The 21908-nt window shown below is 39.6% G+C and overlaps 1 protein-coding gene across 9 annotated transcripts in view; it reads left to right on the top strand.

The window, feature by feature from the left end:
- LOC118426912 (histone demethylase UTY-like) overlaps positions 1-21908 on the top strand; it is an 89320-nt gene that overhangs the window by 17172 nt on the left and 50240 nt on the right. For all 9 annotated transcript variants that reach the window (XR_004832490.1, XR_004832489.1, XR_004832488.1 and 6 more), the window contains exons 3-5: positions 442-550; positions 5690-5739; positions 6170-6228. Coding sequence is in view for 6 of the 9 variants with exons in the window: in XM_035836524.1 (XP_035692417.1) it covers positions 442-550; positions 5690-5739; positions 6170-6228 (218 nt within the window). In the remaining 3 variants the exon portion in view is untranslated. The remainder of the gene's footprint in view (positions 1-441; positions 551-5689; positions 5740-6169; positions 6229-21908) is intronic.

Raw genomic sequence — 21908 nt, 5'->3', positions numbered from 1 at the left:
ATGACATCTTAATTGGTTGGTTCTTAGTTTTAGAAGAAAAATACAACAAACACAAGTCAAGACAGTCGGATATGGCAGGCTTGACCCCTTTACCCATACTGTTTGGCACACTTACCACTACCAGTCTCACAGACAATCATTGCAATATTGGAGAGGTTTGGAAATTTTGCATTGTGTGTAGAATCTATTGGGAACTTCAGGAAGACATATTCACACATGATTTTCAGCTTTCTTACAATACCTGTTTCTTTCTTGAACCACCTGTTAATGCCTGTAACACCTGTTCACACACCTGTGAATCTCGTACCTGGAGCAGGAGATTCGGAAGTCAGGTGACCAGGTGGACCCACACCTGTACTGTCACACCTGTCCTGTCACACCTGTCCTGTCACACCTGTACTGTCACACCTGTACTCACCTGTATTGTTTGATATTTTCCAGGGAATCTCGTACCTGGAGCAGGAGATTCGGAAGGCAGGTGACCAGGTGGACCCACACCTGTACTGTCAGCTGGGACACTTTCACCTGCTGTTGGAGGATTACCCAAAAGGTCAGAGGTCATACTTTCACCTGAAATGTTAATATCAGTTGCATAGATTTGAGCATAGGGGTCCCTACGCTGTAATTTAGGCACCGCTTTGCTTAGGCTCCTATGCTTTGCTATGTTGGAACCAGCACGGGGATGTTTCTTTCCAGGCAACACTAATTAAAACTGTTAAAAGATTCCCATTTGGCTTTGGAGTATGGCTGTAACAGAGGGGAAGCTTTACTCCACAAGATTTGTTGCTTAAATGCAGGAAGAAGTGGTAGAGGGGGTTACTAAGAATTTGAAAATTTCCAGACCCTCGTACTGTTGTCATGTCATGTTTGGCTTGCACCATTCGAAGGCGGCCTTCAGTACCTAACCCCCACTGTGCAAAATTTCTGGTAAAACCTTACAGTATATGAACATACATCATTATCATTCAACAGTTATCCATGATTTATACAGGAAGTTATTAGTAAAACTCAACGGACCCATTCCGTAAATTTTTTATAGCATTGGGAAGGAAGCTCCCTTCATAATGTCCATTTTAGTAGTCCTTTGGTGTAGCAATTTCAGTAGTCTTATGGTGTAGCCATGATGTAGCTATCCCTCAGGAACTTTGCTACAAACTGCATCTTGTAACATTTCACCACCTAAGGCTTACAAGGTCACCAAAGGTCAACCAAACTGGGAAAAGCCTGAAAGACTCGGTGCAAGCTGCCAACTGCAGTTCTGATTCAGACCACAAGGGGGCTCTCCTTTCCTGCTGTAGCCTCTCAAATCAGCCCCTACACATCAACACATTGCAAACTGAAAATAGCAGTTCTCCAATTTCTTTTTTCACATCAAATTTTACGCAGTTCTCTACATGCATAAAGTATGCATCTTGCTACACTCACAAAATACTCTGTCTTTATTTTATAAGGCTTAGGGGAATTTCGTAGAGTGGTTCTATAAATCAAGTGCTGTTGTTGTGTGACACGCCTATATTATCACCACGGGTAGCCCTGACCTTTGGCCCTGAACTTTGACCTGTGTCGCTGATCAACATGCAATGTCAGTCCCAGGGGATGATGGGATATACACCTGTAACATTTTCCGTTGCAGGATTATAAAAAAAATTCTCCACGAAATGTTGAAGTCTTTTAACCATTTTTTAGCACTTCCTGAAGCTTTTGGCATGTTATGTTTATATTTAAATGGTTAACTTTAACCCTTTATGTAGTTTTCAATCTACCGAATGATATTTTTTGTTCTTCCCTGGTAACTGTTTGCAGATTATATTGTAATGAGTATTTATTCTTTAATACCTCCGGCATTGAAGTCATGTTACCTGTATTTTGTGTTGTTCAAAATGTGCTGGTTGTATGTATAGGTTTGCACACACTTTTGTAATTCAAATCACGGGGGAAAGGGTACATAAAGTATACATAAGGACCGGTATTTCTAGAGGGTCTACATCGGCAAAGATACAAACTTCATTTCAGTATGGCTAGATAAATTTAGGACCAAATTACAACTTTTTTTTCATAGATTGTCAAGTGTGATTTATAAACAAATGAGAGCGGTTCCGTGTCAATTTTTAATAATTCAGAATAAACAATTAGGAAGGTATTCTGCCCAGACTATTTCAATGCATGACAAGTTAAAGCAAACACAGACAGTCTTACAGTTTTGACACATTTAGGTTACAAGTTGACAGTGCGTAACTGTGTATTAATGGTGCGTTAAAGTATGGACACATGCAACAGTGGGGTGTTGGGTTATTCATGGGTATACTGGACTGAGGGGTCGTTCATTGTATACAATCTTAGATGTTGAAATAGTTGATATAAAAGTCTGTCTCTCCTAAATCAAATGGATAATGAACTGTCCCTTACTATCTAGTATGCATTTCTTACCTCAAATTTGAAATGATTTGAACTTCATTCAGGTGTCTAACAAATCTTTAAATGATATAATTGTTAAAATACCAATCTTCAACCTGAAATTTGCAGAAATAAAATCACACTCGCAGAAGAATGTCAGAGTGCTTTATCCTTGTTCTGAACCCTTTGTTGTGAGTCCTTAGCTTTGAGAGTTCAATCATGGCCCTTTTCATGTCCCCTACTTAAGTATGCTGACATCATCCTGTACTGTGAATGCAGAAATGTCTGCGGTGATTTTATGTTTGCGTTTTTTGTGGTGGCCACTTCACCGTGGACTTAAACCACTGCAAACGTTTTTCTATGGCAGTAAGAGACTACAGTGAAGGTGCTACCGCGAACTTAAAACCACGCAAACTTAAATGCACTAACAATATTCCAGGTTGACTTCGTGTAAGCTAAAGGTCAAGGAAATCTGGTGGATTTGTGAAGATGCATAAACCAACAAGGATCCAAGCATAACCGGAAGTCGGAATAAAAAAAAAAGACCACATTTAATCCTAAATGTATATGTGATTGTTAAAAATCACACACCTATAGTAACTATTGTAGTGTGTAACACATGCTCCAGGCGAAGGAAACGGGTTTTACACCAGTGATTATGTAAAGAACATAAACATGATAAGCTCCCCCTCCACTTCCTTGAGGAATAAAAAGTCTTAATCCCTTTGACCTCTTATCTTTAATTCCTTCACCTTGAGGTTCAAGGTTATCAGAAGAAAAGGTAGAAGCCTAGGTGGGTGGCAGACAAAAACTGTAACCTTGGTTTGTAAACTGTCAGAAAAATGAATCTTTACCTTCCCCACAACATGCACAGTTGGTACGGTCCGTTGTTGGTCGGAAGCAACCATGTGATTTAAAGGGTGTAAAAAGAGAACTCTTTTTTAGGAATACTAACGAGGAAGATATTTTTATCAAATAAGTAATCTTGCTAATGAGGATTTCATGCTTCAAGCTAATTTTCAGTACAGGTTTCTCAGTAATTAAAAGGTAGTGCCAATTAGTCACGTTAACGAACCCCGTCCTTGGTGACTTCCGAACTGCCCGACCTTGACGGGATGTACCACTACAGCAGACAGGGGTGGTGGGGTTGATTTACAGGAAACAATGAGGCAGGGGCACCCAAACATTGGCAGGGGCCCAGACGGCCAACACTTGGCTGCTAGAATAACAGGGGGAACATTAGCGGACTTAAGGGTGTTTGCTTAAGGAGCTTGCCTGAACTAAGGAGGGTAAGGACACAGGTGTGCTCCAGGACAGGTGTGCTCAGATCACCTGTCCGGGCGGGGCAAGGGGCGCAAACTGGGCGGAGCTTTGTTTAATGTTGCGGATTTTAAACAGTTAAGACTTTAAACTGAAATGATACACCTTAGCTTAGAGTGAAGTTTGTCAAAATGTGTACATGTGTAAATGTGGCGTCATAGTTAGTCATTTTCACAGAAAAATGATCCTTTTTTTCAGTCAAGCCAGCTTTGTTAAATGTTGCTGATTTGAAACGGTAAAGACTTTAAATATACCTCAGCTCAGAGCGAAGTTTGTCAAAATGTGTACATTGTGTACAGTTAGACGTTTTTCACAGTTTGTCTAGCCAGCAGTTTTAGAAGAGCTTCAAAGCGAAAGTCAGTTTGATTAAACTTAAGGATGTCATAGCAGGTATGGTTTTTACTGGGGTTGTCCTGTTTTTGTTAGAATGGGAAAAAATATTACCCCATCTGTCTAAAGAATCTGGACTTCATAATTTAAAACTATTCAAAATACATTTTCTGGAGCTTGAAATGATACGTTTAACCAGGAAAATCAACAACAATGGCCTCCCTAACAATGAGTATGACGGAAAAAAATTAAAGCCCTTGTTTGCAGTCTTTGAAATTGTCTCTTTTTTGTAAGTACTGTTCGTCCACTGACCACTGGTGTTGGTAAACCTTTGACAAATGAGCTTGGTTGACGCCCCTGACATGACCAGGATGTGAGAACCTTCCATCACTCCTGTTCAAGGTCACGTCCTTGACAGACAGGAGATAGAACCTACCACAGCTGTTCTATACTCCAGTAACGGGACTGTTACAAATTACTCAAATTACAAACTTTCATCACAGAATTCACACATTATACAGATAGAAACAGTACGGGCATGTAGGAAGTCTTGATGTTTCATAAAATGTGTACATCTTCCTTAGATGAATGTAAAATAAAATGAAGCAATGATTAAAGAGATGGAAAGAAATCAGGAGCTCACACGCACGCACGCACGCACGCACGCACGCATGCGCGCACGCACGCATGCGCGCGCACACAAATGTACAAACAGGCAAATGTGCAGACATGCACGAAAACAGGCAGTTATGCACACACACACACATAGGCAAACACACACACACACACACACACACATGTGCTAGCCAGATAAATGCCCCATCTCCTCTGCGGAGGTAAAACAAGATAACATAGAAGATGCTTCAAACATACAACAAGCCAATCAAATTTCCATTTTAATAGCATGTCAATTAGGGAGGGTTTGTTGTCAGTGCGTTACCTTGTCCTGTCCTGTTCAAGTTTCCTGAAATAGTCTTAATCTGGACAGGGAACTTCCTTAAAGAAACTGGAATGTTTGGCACGTCGGAAGTGCCTGTCCAGACTCGTCTTGCCCTTGACGTTGACCTTCACATAAAACATATGGTTGTAGCCGACCTTGGATGACCTTCTTATCTGTGTGTCCTGGGAGGAAAATGTCAGGTCTGAAGTGAACTGAACCTAACAGAATACTGTGTTTAGGGCAGGGACTGTTCAGTGCTGTCAGGGGTGGGTCGGTATTGTAAGGGACTGTTCAGTACTGTCAGAGATGGATCGGTATGGTAAGGGTCTGTTCAGTACTGTCAGGGGTGGGTCGGTATTGTAAGGAACTTTGCAGTACTGTCAGGGATAGGTGAAGAAATATTGTATGGTGCAGAAAGATAGCATTTAATTCATACTGGCTTGTTGTGTGTTGAAACATAAAATATGTAAAGAGAAATGCATACTGGGCAGAAACATAATGTTTAAGGATCATGCAATAGTACAAATTATCTGGAATAGTGTTGAAGATAAAAGAATAAATACAAGACTCGATCGATATATTTTGTCAAAGATTTCTGACAAACAATAACGAATAACCATGTTATTTTGCAGACGTGGAAATTGCACTTAATGTTCTACTGTATGTTCTTCTTTGTAAGTTTTTCATTCCTCTGTGTTTCTGCAGCAATGTCAGCTTACCAGAAGTTCTTCAGCCTGAAGGAGGACTACTGGAAGGTCAGTAAAAACTTTCTTTTTCTTCGAGAATTTCTCCAAGTCTCATTTAAAAAAGGTGGGGTGATATCCAAGCAGATCCTACGGTAGCATAAGATAGCATCAGTTGCCAGAGGAGTGAAGTCGGCCTAGGAGTGTTTATGCTACTGGAGCCCGTCTGACTCCCTTTGGCCGGCTATACTCCTTGGCTATCTTATGGCACTGTAGGATCTGCTTAGAGATTAAGATGAGGGGATAAAATTATGTTGACGCATCAATATTGCTCTGCACATTATTAGTTGGAGTGGTATGGCCACAAATTATGTGGAGTTTGAATGGTTGATTACACTCTACGAGAAATAGCATATTATTAAGACCTTAGATTTACAGAAAGTTTGTGGTTTCGTTTATCATAATTAGTGAAATGTTCTAACGATCCTTGTCATGATTTCAGGACGCCAACTTCCTGTACGGCCTAGGGATGGTGTACTTCCACTTTGGAGCCTTCCAATGGTGAGTTGGTAAACAAACAAACAAACAAACAAACAACATGCATCCTAAGTTGACATTCTATGGCAAGCAAAGCTGTATTTGAGCAAGTGTGAGTAAGGAGATAGTTTGTGAGCGAGGACATGAGAGAGAGAGAGTGAGTAAATGAATAAATAGTACATGAATGTGAACTAGTCTTTGTGGGTGTCTGTTTTGAGTGTATGTGTGCGTGTGTATGTGTAATTGTGTGTGTGTAAGTCACTGTTTGTATACAAGTGTGCGCGTGTGACTTTGCATGTGAGCGTGTGTTGTAGATGTGTAAATAGACACCAAATACTTTCCTACCTAAGCTTGGTTTGATAATTATTGCGATGTTATTTTATCAATTATATAACAATGTCTTGTAGATATGCACAAATAAGCTTATGGCTGCAAGGATCAACAATTTACATACCCCAGGGCTCATGATATGCGACATATTAGAGTATCCACTATGTTACATTCGAATTGACACCTTGTACAGCAGCCAGCTGAAGCCTGTTGGCTGTGTGACAACATGACAGAACTAAACATGTCCACTCATGGATCAGGGGGCGTATGAGGTCGTGATGAGTGCTGCTTGTGTCCCAAACAGTAGGATAGAGCTGCACTGACAGACAGTCCAGGAGGTGGGGGTGTGGGGATCAGGATATGTCTGTGTTTAGCTGGACAGAAAAATGAGCTGGAGACAGCCCTGGTTGCATCTCTTGTGTGGTTGTTGTTCATCTGTCAACAAAATGATCATGTTTTTATGACCATTTTTGTACATTTGCTAGCAGATATTAGATTCAAACATGTACAGTTAATGTACATAGTCAAACCTTGTAAAGTAACCACCTGTAAAAAAGGACCGCCTGTCCACAAAGGCTGTTTTTTTTCTTGATCTTTACTGGTCTTCTTGGGCAGCTTTGACTGCATACTTACTGCAAATCCTCATGATTTCAGTTGTCTTGTTCCCAAATTTTGCCCCCCAATAGTGCCTGAAACCACAAAATTGAATTGCTTTGTCCTCTGCACCAACTGGTTTGCATATTATCCAGGTTCCCATGGTAACCAGTGAAGCATTACTCACACAAACACAAAGGTCACTTCAAATCACCTTCAGCTATTTATAGAAGCACACAGCTGTGTGGGGAGTAGGCAGGGCAAAGGTTAAAGTTCAGAGTTCAACCAGGGGATTTAAACTTTCAGGTGAGTTGGGTACGTAGGTGAAAGTTACTTGGAATAGAATGTTCAAGGAATGTTCTGTTACTGAGGTTTTTAAGGGTCAGAGGTGAGAGTTGAAAGGTTCCCCAGGTGTTTTTTAATGATCACAGGTGAGACATAGGTGGCTGGAAGGCTGCCAGGTATGCCAGGTATGCACAGAAAACCACAAAACCGGGCGAGGTCCCAGTCACCTGGGCGACACCTGCCTGCTCTGACGTCCTGTACTTTAAAGTTTCCCTTTGTTGCAAGCCTGGCGGTGGATTCGTGTGTTGTTTCCTGGCGGCACTCGTTCTATTGTGTGAGCAAACGTTGTTGAAGCCAGCACATGGCTGGGCTGGGTTTCTCTGGGAGGAACTTTACCTACAAGTTGGGAGGAAATCTTTGTGGTTTCGTTATCCTGGTTGTTACCTGAAGGTTCCCTTGACCAAAGGTCGGACTTGGCGGGTTGTTTTTGTCTGGTTGGAGTTGAAGTCCGAAAGAGTTGTGTGCGCTGTTTTCACAAGTTTTCACTGGACTTGAATTTGACTACACTCTTACGCAGAGGTAAGTCGTTTTCTTTGTTTCGATACATGTATGTAACACAATATGCGACCCTTTTACCCTTGTCTAGGAGTTAGCCAATGATTTTGTTGCCATTGTTAAAAGGTTGATTTTTTTTTCTTTGTTGTAGGCTGCAGAACTCAGTGAAATATTGTGAATGGATTTTTTATTATATCTACTGTTTGTCAATGGAACAAAGGACGGGTGTGATAATTGGTTCCCTCAATGAGGAAGCTAGTTAATGAGTTACTATAATGATGGTCTTGCTTGACCCTAAAATGCAGAGAATGGCCTGCAGGAGAATCCCTCTTGATTATTCTGCTATCTTGCCCTTTTTGTAAGGAAACTGTATGCACATTGAGGTTCCCCCCTGTTAGGTAAGTGGTACATTCCAGTAAGGTGTTGAAGACAATGGAATGGGTAGGATTTCAGACTGTACCATTCTGTTACAGGGGTCTTTTGAATCCTCTTTGTTTCTAGTTCAAATATATGCGTTGTTATGTTTATTTGCCTTCGGATCTCTCTGTCAAATATATATATTTTTAGACAATGTCAGAAAAAAACAATAGGCATGTTTTAAGTCGTGTTCAAAACATAAAAGTTTCATGGTATCCTTGAAAAGTTTTTTGCTCCGAACAAGTCCGCCGGAAGTGTCACCGGAAGGTCTTTAAAAAGGATGTCACTGAAAGTGTGCAAGTGAGCGATGGCCCTCCCGCAAACACCTCACCAATTGTCAAGAAAAGACATGTTTGAAATTGTTCATATTACATAAAAGTTTCAGGGTATCCTTGAAAAGTTTTTTCCTCTGAACAAGTCAACCGGAAGTGTCACACAGGAAGGTCTTTAAAAAAGATCTCCTAGGTGGTGACAGTGAGCCATGGCACTCCCTCAAAATATCAGAAAAGATGCATATTTAAAGTTGTGTTCATAACATAAAAGTTTCATCAGGGTACTACCGGTATCCTTGAAAAGTTTCTCTGAACAAGTCAACCGGAAGTGTCACAGGAAGGTCTTTAAAAAGGAAGCCCCCGTCTTCGGAATCCCGTAATCCAGCAAATTACCGGCACGCTTTGTACCCGCGTAGCCTGGCGGATTATCATCGCCCAACCCGCCCTTTTGTTTGTCTTGCTTTAGAACATGCGGCCCTTTTCTGCAGAGGTTGAATTTTTAACAGGATTAATCCTCGTTTCTTAACCTGTCAGCCTGAACTTTGACCTGACAGGCTGGTGTCTGACCCAGGGCATACTTTTGGTGACCTTTACTTTTTGTTTGTTTTCTTGTTTGAAGTCAGACATGGGCAACATCAAGCAAGCAAAATCTTCACACAATTAAGAAAAAGCCACATAAATACAATTAATTAATTTGATTCCTCGAATCAGATAAAATGAACAGTTTTGATCTGGGGAACCAACATGAAAACTAAGTCTGAGGGGAAAGACTGTACAAGTTGGTGCACACAGTTTCAAGAAGTAAATATATAGTCAGATTCAAGTTCTTCGTAGCCTTCTTTGTTTCCATCTTGTTTTCATCCAGATTTTTGCTATAAACGGGTCAAGCACCAAGAAAATTTATTGTTTAACTTATCTGTACGTAACATTTGTGCACAGTTTTTAGGGGGTGAATGGTGTCAGATATTGAAGTTTTCTTTCCAGCCCTCGGTTTTTATAAACTTCTGACCATATTTTTGGTAGAGTTGTAAGTTGTTTTGTGACCTTGGTCACATCTTGCAAGCTTTATGGTCATGACTAGCGGGGCACATTCCCGTTTGGCAGGTGAGATTTTATTGTCAATGTGCATTCAACAAGTGGGTGATTGATGGCTTGGGTAGGTAAACCCAGACGGGCGACTGTAAACAATGTCTCAATACCCCCCTCCCCTTTTGAGATAGAGCACAAAGGCATTCTGGGTAGTTGGGAAAATATTAGCCCATGTTTGTATGGAAAGAAGGAGGCTGTTTCAGGTTAGTTGCTTGGTTTGTGCAGTACCTGTTGCAAAACTTTTCAATTTTCATTGTTTTTATGCTTCTTTGAATTGTATGTTTTCACTAGATAACAGAAGAAGTCAAAAAGTTGAAACTAAGTTTATAGAAAATAAACAACTTACATTGGGCAGCAGGTAGTTTTCTGCCTAAAGGAATGTCACTAGATTTTGGACCCCTTGCAGTTTTCATTGAAACTGTAGTTTCTTGTTGTGACTTTCTCCATACAGCTAGTTCTCAGTTCTTTTCATCCTAATAGCTTCCAGTAAAACTACTTGTTTCTGAATGTAAGCAATTGCATTTGAACATGGAAACTTTTTCATAGGAAGCTTTCATGCATTTGTAAAAATCTTCAAGAATGTGAAATGGGACATGGGAATGTGAACTTTAAGTTCCACTAAAACATTTTATGAGAACTGACAGGTGTTTTCATGTATATAAAGATGTGAAGGACAGCTTGTTTGGTCCCCAATAACACGCTAAAGACTTTGATCTTGGTAAATACCTGCAGAGTTAATATGCTTATAAACGGAATGTAAACATATCAAGGTGTGTGCTGTTCTAATTGAAACAATAACAGTGTTGATAGGTGCAAAGTCTATCAAACTTTAAGGTTGTGCGTAACTTCATCAGTTGGTGGGTCATTGGAAAATTATATATAGCTTGAGTGACTTCTCATCAAGTACAGGACCACTGGCATTGGCAGGTCAGATATTTCTGATATTGTAAGAAAAATTCCAGTTTGCTACAATTGTGTAAGTGTTCACAAGGCATGGGTTAATTTATGTACAGGTCAGGTTCAGGTCCAGAATATGAGGTCCAGGTCCGGACCTGAACCTAGGACTTTGAATAAGTAATACTGAAACTAATGGTCCAGTTCGCTACTGATAAACAGGTTTAACGAGAAAAACAATACATCGTACCAGTACCCACACTCGCTGTTGACCTACATATAGGGACACAACATGAGGCCTTAACCAAAAATATTACCTTCAAATAATATTTGGCATATACATGTATGAGATTCTAATTCGGGTCTATACACGACTACGAGACTGCCCTTTGCTAGGTTTGTAACTTTTTTTTAGACCATAGCAGTATCAATATTATGGATACAAAATGAGGTATCCTCGACTACAGACCTCAAGTTTCATAAACTGATAAAGATTTCAAGTACAGAAAAAAAAAGTTGCCGTCTCAGCATTTGGATTGTTGTCAAAACAATTACTCTTTCACCAGAATCAAAGACCTTTGTGTGCATTTTCTGTGTTCAAAGCGCCGCTAGCTCGCCGGGATTCGAACCCGTGTCCTTGCGATCCACTGTGAGGTGTTTTGAGGACCACTTCACTGCAGCACGCTCCTGTGGAACACACAAAAGCCAAGGTCCTCAGCAATTGTCCGGAGAGTCAGAGGGCTGTAACTGAATACTGGCTAGCCTTGGCCTGGCGGGGGTAGGGTTAGCTCCCGGTGAGACGTCGTTAGGGTTAAAAAAATTGAAATTTCAGAACTAAGAATTGAGATGATACGCCAAAAAGCAGAGTTTAGTATGCAACTGGATATGATTTTGGAAATTGTTTCAGACAGCCATCCGGTGTCTTTCGTCAGTGACACTGACACAATTAAGATGATATTCCAAGATATTTCTGATTGCTGCAAATGTCTTGATGTAGGGGTGAAGACTTCTCTCTGTGTACTGCATTGGATGTATTTTTCTGTCAAAAATGGTTTGAAAAACTCATGACATTGCAGTTATTATGTTTTGGAAGGAAATGTTAAGTACCTGACTGATTTAAATTATATATATCTCTATTTTGAAGAGAAACACCCACCTTCCACTGCTTTAGACAGTATTGACCAACCAAATAGTCACTGCAGAGTGTTGCCCTATTTTTAGTGTCGAACGGACAAACAATGGTTAGAGTGACCACATGTAGTACGTAGTAGTAGACTGGTTTATTAAGCAATAAGCATAATAGTCCTCCTTGCAGCCTAAGAGGCTGAATTTGCGAGGACATTACAATCATGTTCCATTCAAAATACATCAATTAGAAAACTTTATGAACGACGTTAAAACAATGGGTCAATAGTGGCATTGCCACCACAGTATAGTCCAACATACATTTTACGTTCTCTTGATCTTGGTCATGTGAAATGTAGGTTGGAAGTTCTAGGCGTTGAATTAAAGGTATATCTTTAAACATTTAAAGGGCTACAACATCACTCATCCATTGTCAGCTGTCTGAAACAGAATCATGACCGGAGCACATTAACTGTTTGTTCATTTGGGCACTTTGTGTTGTGTTACACTAATAAAGCACTGGTCGGAAGTGCCAAGTGTTGGTATAAAGGAATCTGACATTGTTGCCACAGAGCGGGAGACATAAGCATGACCGGAACCCATTAAGTAATTGTGCATTATGTCATGGTTTTCAGCTGTTAACAGGTGTGTTAATACTCTGTCTGACATTACCAAATGACTCTTACTGAAATTAACTTTTTTGGCAGGGTATTAAGTTGGTTATAGTATGGGCAAGAAGGTACATGCAATTTGTTAAATTTGCAGCAAAAAGAATGTGTAAAATTCCATTGGTTTTAATAGTAATACATTGAAAACACAGTTTCACTTTGTCACAAATTTATGGTAGAGAGGTCCCTGAAAATATATAACTACTGACAGTCGGCCTGTATTGACGCTACTTTAACTGCAAAAGAACAACAACGCATTATTTTGTCACAATCTGAATAAAGACAAACAGCATTATAATACATGTGTACTTGTAAATGTACAATTCAAGATATTATTAAGTCAATCGACACATAAAGTTACAATTTAGCAAATAAGAATGTCAAAATATAACCTTTACAATTTCAAGTATGACCAGTCATGTTTTAAGTGCAAGGGCATGGCATAGTTTTATTTGTAGCTTTCCTTACTTGCAAATGAGAGAGTTTAAAATACTTTTGAATGAAAGATGCTTGCCCCCCAAAAAAAGTTGCAAGGAAGAAATTCCTACATGCAACAGTAAGTGTGTACTTTCGGCTATCAATCTTGTGCCAATTCAGCTGCATGCAGAAAATGGAGACTGCGCAAATATCAATGATATCGTGATCAATCACGTTCTGTTGTGCTCCGGGCAGGTGGGCAGGGGGTATCATTTTCAACACTGCAGCCACAGGAAGATCAAATTTCAGCTCGCAAAAAAAAGGCAGATTGCAAAAAGCAGATTGTATCCTGATCAAACCAGGTATGTTCAGTTATTATTCGTCAAAGAACTGAAAATGTCAAAACTGAAATTTTGTCTCTCTCAGTAGTCTTAATAATTTTTTCAAGTCTTGCTTTTCTGCAACATTTCTCAAGTGATGCGAAGAGCAAAGCAGTGACACAGGTACAACACACCTGTGCCCATGTATGCCACACCTGTTTATGTTGCACCTGTAAATACTTGAACAGTGACTGGAATTCTGCAACAGCCAAGTATCCTTACCAAGAAATTCCAGGTTTTTTTTTTGTGTGTGCAAATTTTGCAGTTGGTGAGTGTAAATTGTTGAAGTACAGTACCAGATTTGGGTTTTATGTGCCTCAGGTACAGGAGAAAAATGTAATGATTTTCCTGATGTTTCGTCTTCTGCTGCTGTTACTTCAAAGGGGTTTGATTCAACTGGAATTTTGTATCAGGGTTGAGTGGGCAAATACATTTAGAAGTTCGCTTTCTTTTCTTTTTACGTAGCCTCACTAAGTGATCGTTGTGACAAAGCTGTATCTTGTAAAAGTACAGTGAAACTTCTTGGGCAATCTGTGTTCTCCGGGGTTGAACTTAAAAACATGCAGTTCTTGATAGGAACTTCCTGTACTCAGAAGAACCTAAATGCAGCGGAAAAAGGAAATGAAATGACTTTCTTGACTCACCTGACGACATTTCTGACTAAAGGTCTCTGTATGACCCATTGTTAAGCAATCTTAGGAACCACTGAGATCTATATTTATACCATTCTAACGAGCTTCAAAGGTTTTGAATGAGCGTTGAGCACGCGATGCTTCCGGAAGTCCTGTCATTCGCAAGTTCCTTCAACAGGAAGACGATTGTTGCTCTGCCCAAGACATCTTGTAAGGAAGTCGCATTGCTTCCGCCATTCGTCGGCGACACGAATTTCCTTATATTTGACGGCCATTGAAATCATAATTAGAGCATGTACCTAATTGGGTCCGCTATACGGTAATTGTAAAGTCCTGTCACTTGCATTTATCATGCAGTTGTTTTGTGGAGCGTGGGTTTGGATGGAAGTCCCCAAATTAGTGCACAAGACATCTTGTAAGGAAGTCGTATTGCTTCCGCCATTCGTCCGCGACGTGAATTTCCTTATATTCGACGACCATTGAAATCATAATTAGAATATGGAGGTAATTAGGTTCTCTAGACGGTAATTGTGAAGTCCTGTCGTTTGCAAATCATACAGTTGTTCTGTCGAGTGTGGGTTTGAATTGGAAGGAAGTCCCCAAATTAGTGCACTGACGTTGAACCCGCCAGGAAGTATGGCGAACCGCTAGTAAGCCGAGAGCGGAAGCAATGGTTATTAATAAAAGACCACGTGCAGAGATCCATGTACTGGTGTGGTATAAAGGGAGAAGTGCAGCCATAGTATTAGGCTTACACGAAGGGGGTGAATATATGTAGGTGCGTTGTGCTGAGCTCAAGGTAGGATGTTTCTCTGTTTATGTGGTAGGAAATACATATAGTTTTATTGCACAACAATTGTACGGGGTACAAAGTATGGCATCTACATAACTACAGTGCTAGAACTTAACGCTTATCTAACTAATACGGAAGTTGTAGTATGGGATAAATGTCTTACATACATGTACTGCATGATGTAGATCTAAACTCTGTGCAGTTGCTCCAGTAACTGTTCACTTGGGACTCTTATTACCTGGATATTTAACCTTTGGTGTATCTTGGTGAAATAGGGGAAAGGTGCTTCTCCATCCAAGGAGGTTAAAAAAAGTCTTTTTTAACCTCCTTGCTTCATCAAATCGTTTTGAAAGGATTCTGGTTCACAGTTGGTAAGGGCAAATTAAGTTGTATTTTAGATTGTGTTAAATCATAACAAGGAGGATTTTTCTTTTTTCGAAAATGTCAACATTTGTGCACGAGTTTTAGAAAGATTCCTTTGCATGAAATGTTTATGATTTTGAAGTAGTTGTTGTTGTTGTCGTCCTCATTTAACATCTATTATTTCGCTAGACGTGGCCTCTTGGTGCTGAGTAACACATAGTTCCTTTTTGAGTCAAAAGTCTCTCTTGATATCTAACTCTTGGTTCATTGTGCTTGAGAGTAGCAAGACACCAGGAAGAACAAGTCGTCATCACAAGTGTTTTTGAGACTCCAGGGACCATTAACCCATTTGTTATGGAGTCATGTTGACCTTGCCTGCAGTAGGATGTGTATTGGTCTGGTGTGTCTTTGTTTAGCAGTGTGGTGTGAGATTATGCGGGGTTTCGATGGTGTCTGCTGCGGTCTCATCTTCAACAGACATTTGCATACTTTTAGCAGGCTGTTCTCAATCATGGAGGGGTGGAAATACTGTAATCTCCAAGCAGATTCCTCGGACCGTGGCGTAAGACAGTAACATAAGCTGGGGACTGTCTTATGCCTTGGAGGAATCTGCTTGGAGATTAGAAATACTGTACTGAGTGCATATGTACTTTTTGTGCATTCTATATTGGAGTTGTGGGCCTCATTTGTGACTATGGACGCATCTAGATAGCTATATCTACTGTGGTCTCATCTTCAACAGACATTTGCATGCTTTTAGCAGGCTTTTTCTTTATTATGCAGTGGTAGAAGTAATGGACATTGGTTCATATGTATTTTTTTGTTTACTCAAAATATTGGACTTGTGCACCTTTTCTTTTTTGTTTACTATGGATGCATCTAGATAGCTATATCTACTGTGGTCTCATCTTCAACAGACATTTGCATGCTTTTAGCAGGCTGTTCTTTATTATGGAGGGGTGGAAGTAATGGTGCATGTTTACTTTTTGTATGCCCAAAATATTGGAGTTGTATGCTTCTTTTTGCCAATATGAACCTCGATATCTGTGTTGGGATTCATACGTATTTTATTGTACATTTGTACATTAATATACAGCATAATCTTGACATTTTTCAACGAAAACCATCATTATGTCACTCATTTGAAATTTTTGTATTCTGGAGAAAATAATTCAGAAAGTACTTGGCTGTCGACTTAAAACAACAAGCAAGCAATTATGTCGTCTGCCTATTTTTGTACGTTATTAATAAGAACAACATGTGCTTAATCTTTTCTAGTTGAAGTGTTTAACGTTTATTTAGGTCATGATAACAGTTTACCTGCCACTTTCACATACAACAAACATTGTTTGGTGATGCCTACTATTAATGTGTATTCAATATATTTCGCAGAAAAATCCCTTCTTTTTGTTGTTTAAGTGTTTGATTAGGAGTTGGCAATTAGTACCTATTTAATGTTTTGATTGTGTTGTAAATTTCCTGTGGTATTTTGGTATAAAAACATCTCCTTTTCACTCTACACACCCCACCAAGTCATCTACTGAACAGTCCCTCACCTTGAAAAAATGCCTATCAAGCCACATAATGCAAAAAGCTCCTTTTATGCAGAGTTTCGGCTGCTCCTCTCTGATTGGCCAGCCACCTCATTAGATATGCATGAGTAGCTGTCAATCAAGTTGGGCTACCCTGTCTGTTCTCAATTGGCTGGAGGTTTGGGGCTCCCCTAACAAAGAGCTGGGAACACTGTCTGGCAAGTAGGCTGCCAAAACCTTGGAAAGGAGCCAGGATTTTTTTCTTCTGAGCTGTGGCCTTGGCGCGAACGTAAGGAGGAGGGTTGTGCCGTCGGATTCTTTCCTGATTTGCGGACGGGAGCGAGGGATTTTAAAGAGCTAGGAGGAAGAGATTGGACGGTAAGGACAGCTGACCGGCATGGGGCCCGGGTAGGGGTGTGTGCGGGGGCGAGAGGGGGCCTGTCTTTGCCCCAAATATTTGCTGGGCTCTTCTGCAAGCATGCAGGGCACCAGCTGTGCTGTCCTACTTGTAGACAGAAAAAAATCGTCCCAATGTGTCTTCAGAGTCTATATAGTGGGAACGTACAACCGGCACACATACACAGTTGTATTGTGTGGGTTTTAAAGTGACCGGCTTGGTGATACTGCCAGTATTACTGGTAGTGCGGGGTATTTAAAACCCAGCCTGTACCACTACCAGTGTGTGTGTGTGTGTGTGGATGGTGTGCCATTTTGTCTTTGTTTGTCCCTGGGTGTTTGCCTGTCTGTCAGTCGATCCTCCGTGTATGCATGACCTGAGGGTTAGGTCCCGTACAGGGGTTCAGGGTTCGAAGCTCGTGTTTTGGACCTGTAGCTTTGGCCGCCCTCCGTTATTTAGTTTAATTTACAAATGTCAGTTTTTCCTTCGGAAGTTCCTAACATGCTTGGGTCTGTCACTTCTGAGGCAAGTATTTAGAAATTTAAAAGTATTTAGGGTCTTTTTTGTGTGAGAACTCATGTTTTGTACCTGTAGATTTGGCAAAAAATCCTGTGTTTTAGGTACTGCATGCTACAAATGTCAGTGTTTTCTTTCCTAATTTGTCTTGACATGTGCATAGTTCTGTCAATTTTTAGGCAAGTAGTTCAAAATTAAAGTATTTGGGCTCTTTTTTGTGTGAGGACTCATGTTTTGGACCTGTAGCTTTGGTGCAGTCCTCTGTTATAACTTATAGGTACTGCACACTACAAAATGTCAGGTTTTTTTTCCTAATATAAATAAATATGCCTTGACATGTGCTGGAGACAACCATAGTCCCCGACCCTCCTGATGAGGATGGGACTAGGTGAGGTGAGGTGAGGCCTTGACACATGAACAGTTCTGTTAAAATTAATCTGAGGTAAATATTTAGAAATGTCTTGGTTGTCTATCGATAAGAAATTTCTATAATTTTCCTACAAGATGTGTAGCACATGTCTGTAGCTTTGCTCTGAAAGTTGAAAGGAAATGAGGTGAAATCTGACTGCTATTTTAGTAGGACTAACATTCTTGTGTGTTTTGGAGTTGAAAGTTTTAGTTTCTAATGAGCAAATCTCTGGATACAGATTTCTGCTGCTTTCTCAGTCAAAAATGTTCACATGTGCATGATTTGGAGACTTTAAATGGCATGTGTTTGGGGAAAAAATGTCCTTCCTTCCTGTACTCTTGATAAGAGCTGTGTTATGGACCGGTAGCATTTGGTACTCTGTTTGGTAAGCTTTACATATTTTGAATCTCTGGCATGAATTTGCTTATTGATTGTGAATTTCTGGTATTCCAGATTTTTAGGCACGTGCAGAAATTATAAGATTCTGGGATTTCTCAAGCGTTGGAAAATGGAGAGAATTTTGGCCCACATTTTATAACTCAAGAGCCTTTGATTTGGACCTGTAGCATTTGATACTCTCATGTTTGGGCTCAGCATGCTGTGAATTCCCATTCTTTGTTGTATAAAATCTATTGATTATGGATTTTGGTATTCCTTTGCCAATTTTAGAGCCACGTGCTCAAGTTATTTCATCAATTCTGAGGCATTTAATGCTATGAATATTTGACATTTGCAAAATCCTGTTACTTTTTGATATGTAAATATGGGGAAAGGAAAGGCTAAAGCATTTTGAATTGTCTGAATTGACATCTTGTTATGAGCTTTCCGCTTGTTAAATTGTGAGTCTTCTGGCCCAATATTGTTTTGATTACTTATGTCATGAATTTAGCTTTTTGTGCAAATTTTTACCTCTAAAATGTCAGACATTTAGATTACCATTATGTCAAGACTAGATTAATGTCTACAAGCAATTTTCAGACCTTTTTTTTTTTGTTTCGAATACTTATATATTTTTTGTACAAATCGTTACCCCTAAAATATCAGATTTTTAAATTATGCAAAGACTATGTTTTTCGCAGCATTTCCTCAATTAAACTATTAGTTCCAGTCCACCCTTTCTTTTCAAAACAACCTGGGAGAAGATATTTTTATCTGACCTGAGGAGGAAGTAATCATTGCTGACTTGACCTCGAAACCCCTTGTGACCTCGGATGTCATAGGCGATAAATTTTGAACAATTCCTGCGGTAATTTGGTTAGACTTGGAAGGTTAAGAATGGTGGAATTAAAGACTCTAAAACAATGGACATTTAATGTGAAACAAGCAAGATAGCAAACAAGTTGCAGTTTTGTTTTTTCTTTGTCATGTTGGACAAAATTTACCCTGAAGTCAAGTTTGGTACTTTGTTGTGTTAAACACTTGGTTTAACAGTCCTCAGGCAGTATATCACTGTATGGTTTGTATTGTCTGAACTCCATGTAGAGCTGTAGACTTCAACTGAAGTACAGGACTTGCTGAGTGTCATTTTGGCTAGCCTGGATACCAGACCCCAGCCTGATCTCAAAATGTATATTATAGATATTTTTTAGCTTGGGCTGGGGTCTGGTATCCAGGCTACATTTTGGTATAATCATAAACTGCAAAGCCACAACATCATTTTTTTGCTGCGGTTTAGTTGTTATATGTTTCACTAGTTTGTGATTAGGTTTGACTTGTTGCTAAAACATTATGTAATATATGTCCACTCTTTGTAAAGTTTGTTTCTTTCTTGGCCTGTGCTTCTTTGAACATGTATGTATCATAGCATTGTTTCACGTCAAATAAGCTAATAGTTGGTATATTTATAAAATTATGGCCACCCTTGGCTTGGAAAATATTACGCAGAGGTTATATCAGTCCTCAAATGTACAAGTTGACATGATGAAGAAGTGATTTAGTTTTTCTCCATTTTTTTTCTTTTTTCAACAAAAGCAGGAAATGAGGTTGACACCTGGGACAATTTACGGTCTGTTTTTTAGTCCTTGTTTGAATGAGGGGAGCATATTTAATTCACATCTAGGTAATAATACATGTGGTATAGTTCATCTGGGTCATACGTCCCAAGGGATTTCCAATCCGGGTTCAGAGTTTTTTTGTGTTATTGAGTGTGATGTTGGCTTTGCAAATCAGCTTGTATTTGTTTGTTTGCTAGTTTGAGTAGTTAAGTCCTGTCCCAATTAAGAAAAAAACAACAAGAGAGAGTGGTTCTAATATGAGAATTTTAAAGGGTCCTTGCTGCACTGCTACACAATGGATTGTTTTTTCATGACTTATTTGCATATGTGCCCCGCCCCTCCCAACATGGCAGCCGGGTGTCAGGTGTCTGGTCTTTGTTACCAGAGGAAGGGCGTTTAATTGCGACCTTTGTAGTTTTTCTTCCTGCTAACATGCGATTTATCACTGTCAATGTACTTTGTATTTTACCAATTAATTTTTAACACTCTCAGTGATTTGATACACTTAATTGTTATAATAAATATGTACTGAGATATCTCCTTTTTTAGTGAAATGTACAGTACATATATGATGTCTGTTTTTTTTGCTTTTGTGAGATTTAGACATATGTTGTAGCTGTGTGATAAATAACTAATATATTCTGTTTGATTGTTGAGACATGCATTATCATTATTGTTCAAACGACAATATATAGTGCCAAATTGGATTATTATGATATGCACTAAACCAGTAATCGACTATGATTACAAATCGTTAATTCCAGCTTTTAGTTCTGCCAATTATAAATATTGAATGAATTTTGCAGATGTCCAAATTCACATTCAACTTGTCCTGATTCAACTTATTAAAATTTTACTCTGCTGTTACACCTGTTTAATCTGTATTCAGTCTAGGGTTTCAACTATCATTCCTACCCCTGTAAGCACAGTTAATGAACTATCCCCTCACTAATTAGTAAGTCTGCCATTGTTAGTGTTGGATAAGAAGTGGCACCATGGCGGAAGTACTGAGCATGTTCTTTTGTCTCCTGTCTTGTAGGAAGGTTGAGGTTTCTCCTTCCGAAAGGTGTAACGAAGAACAGATTTCTTCAATAAATCCTTACTCCTCAATATAAAAAGATAATTTCATTGTTGTTGAATGGTTTATTTTCTAGTGTAATGAGGATTATGAAATGAACTTTTATGTATAGACTTGTTGTAGACTTATAAGACTCATAAGGACTTACAATGATGCAAACTGTTTCCCATTATATGTATGTATGTTGTCTGACTCTGACCCTTGCCTCTTCCCTCATGACCTCAATGAAAAGCGGCCTGCAGGCCGATTTGAGCTTTCATGAATAAACTACGGTTCAAACAAATAACTTTTGAAGAAATTGACATGTCATTTGACAGCTTATTTATTTATTACAGATGGCTTATTTAGTTAGATATACTGGCATGAATTCTATATTTTTCTTGTTTTTAGTTGAGGTGGTTCTTTTGTTCTGAAAGTTTTATGGCTAGGTTTCCTTTGTTGTTGTTTTTGCAAGATGTGTACCAAGTGTTTTCGAGAACTTGTGAAATAACGAACAGGTCTGTGTCAAACAGCTGGTTGACTGTGTAAGAAGCAGGCGCAAATTAAAACCACAAAGGAGGAAACTGCTCAGATTTAACAATTCTGCATGTAACATTGTCGAGTCGAGTAGAGTAGAGCAGAGTAGAGTAGACTTCTTCGGTTTGGTAGGAGTCTGTACTCCCTGGAACTGGTCCTCCTCAACCGCTCCTTTACTCTGTGGTCAGCTGACTGCAATGGTTGGTTTGTTAGGGTTGCCCAAGGCTTTGTTGTTATCCACAATAGGGCGGTTGTCCATAAGCCTGTCAAGCCTTGCCTTGAAACAATTAACTGACCTCCGCCATCAGCAAGACAATTTTAGTTGTAGGATCTGCTTGGAGATTAATCAACCGCTCCTTCTAAGGTCAGCTGACTGCTATGGTTTGTTTGTGAGGGTTGCCCAAGGCTTTGTAGTTATACACAATCGGGCGGTTGTCCATAAGCCTGT

Source organism: Branchiostoma floridae, chromosome 12 (assembly GCF_000003815.2).
Source record: "Branchiostoma floridae strain S238N-H82 chromosome 12, Bfl_VNyyK, whole genome shotgun sequence".
Taxonomy (NCBI): domain Eukaryota; kingdom Metazoa; phylum Chordata; class Leptocardii; order Amphioxiformes; family Branchiostomatidae; genus Branchiostoma; species Branchiostoma floridae.
The sequence above is the reverse complement of the archived record's forward strand: the minus strand, read 5'-3'. Positions and strand labels throughout refer to the sequence as shown.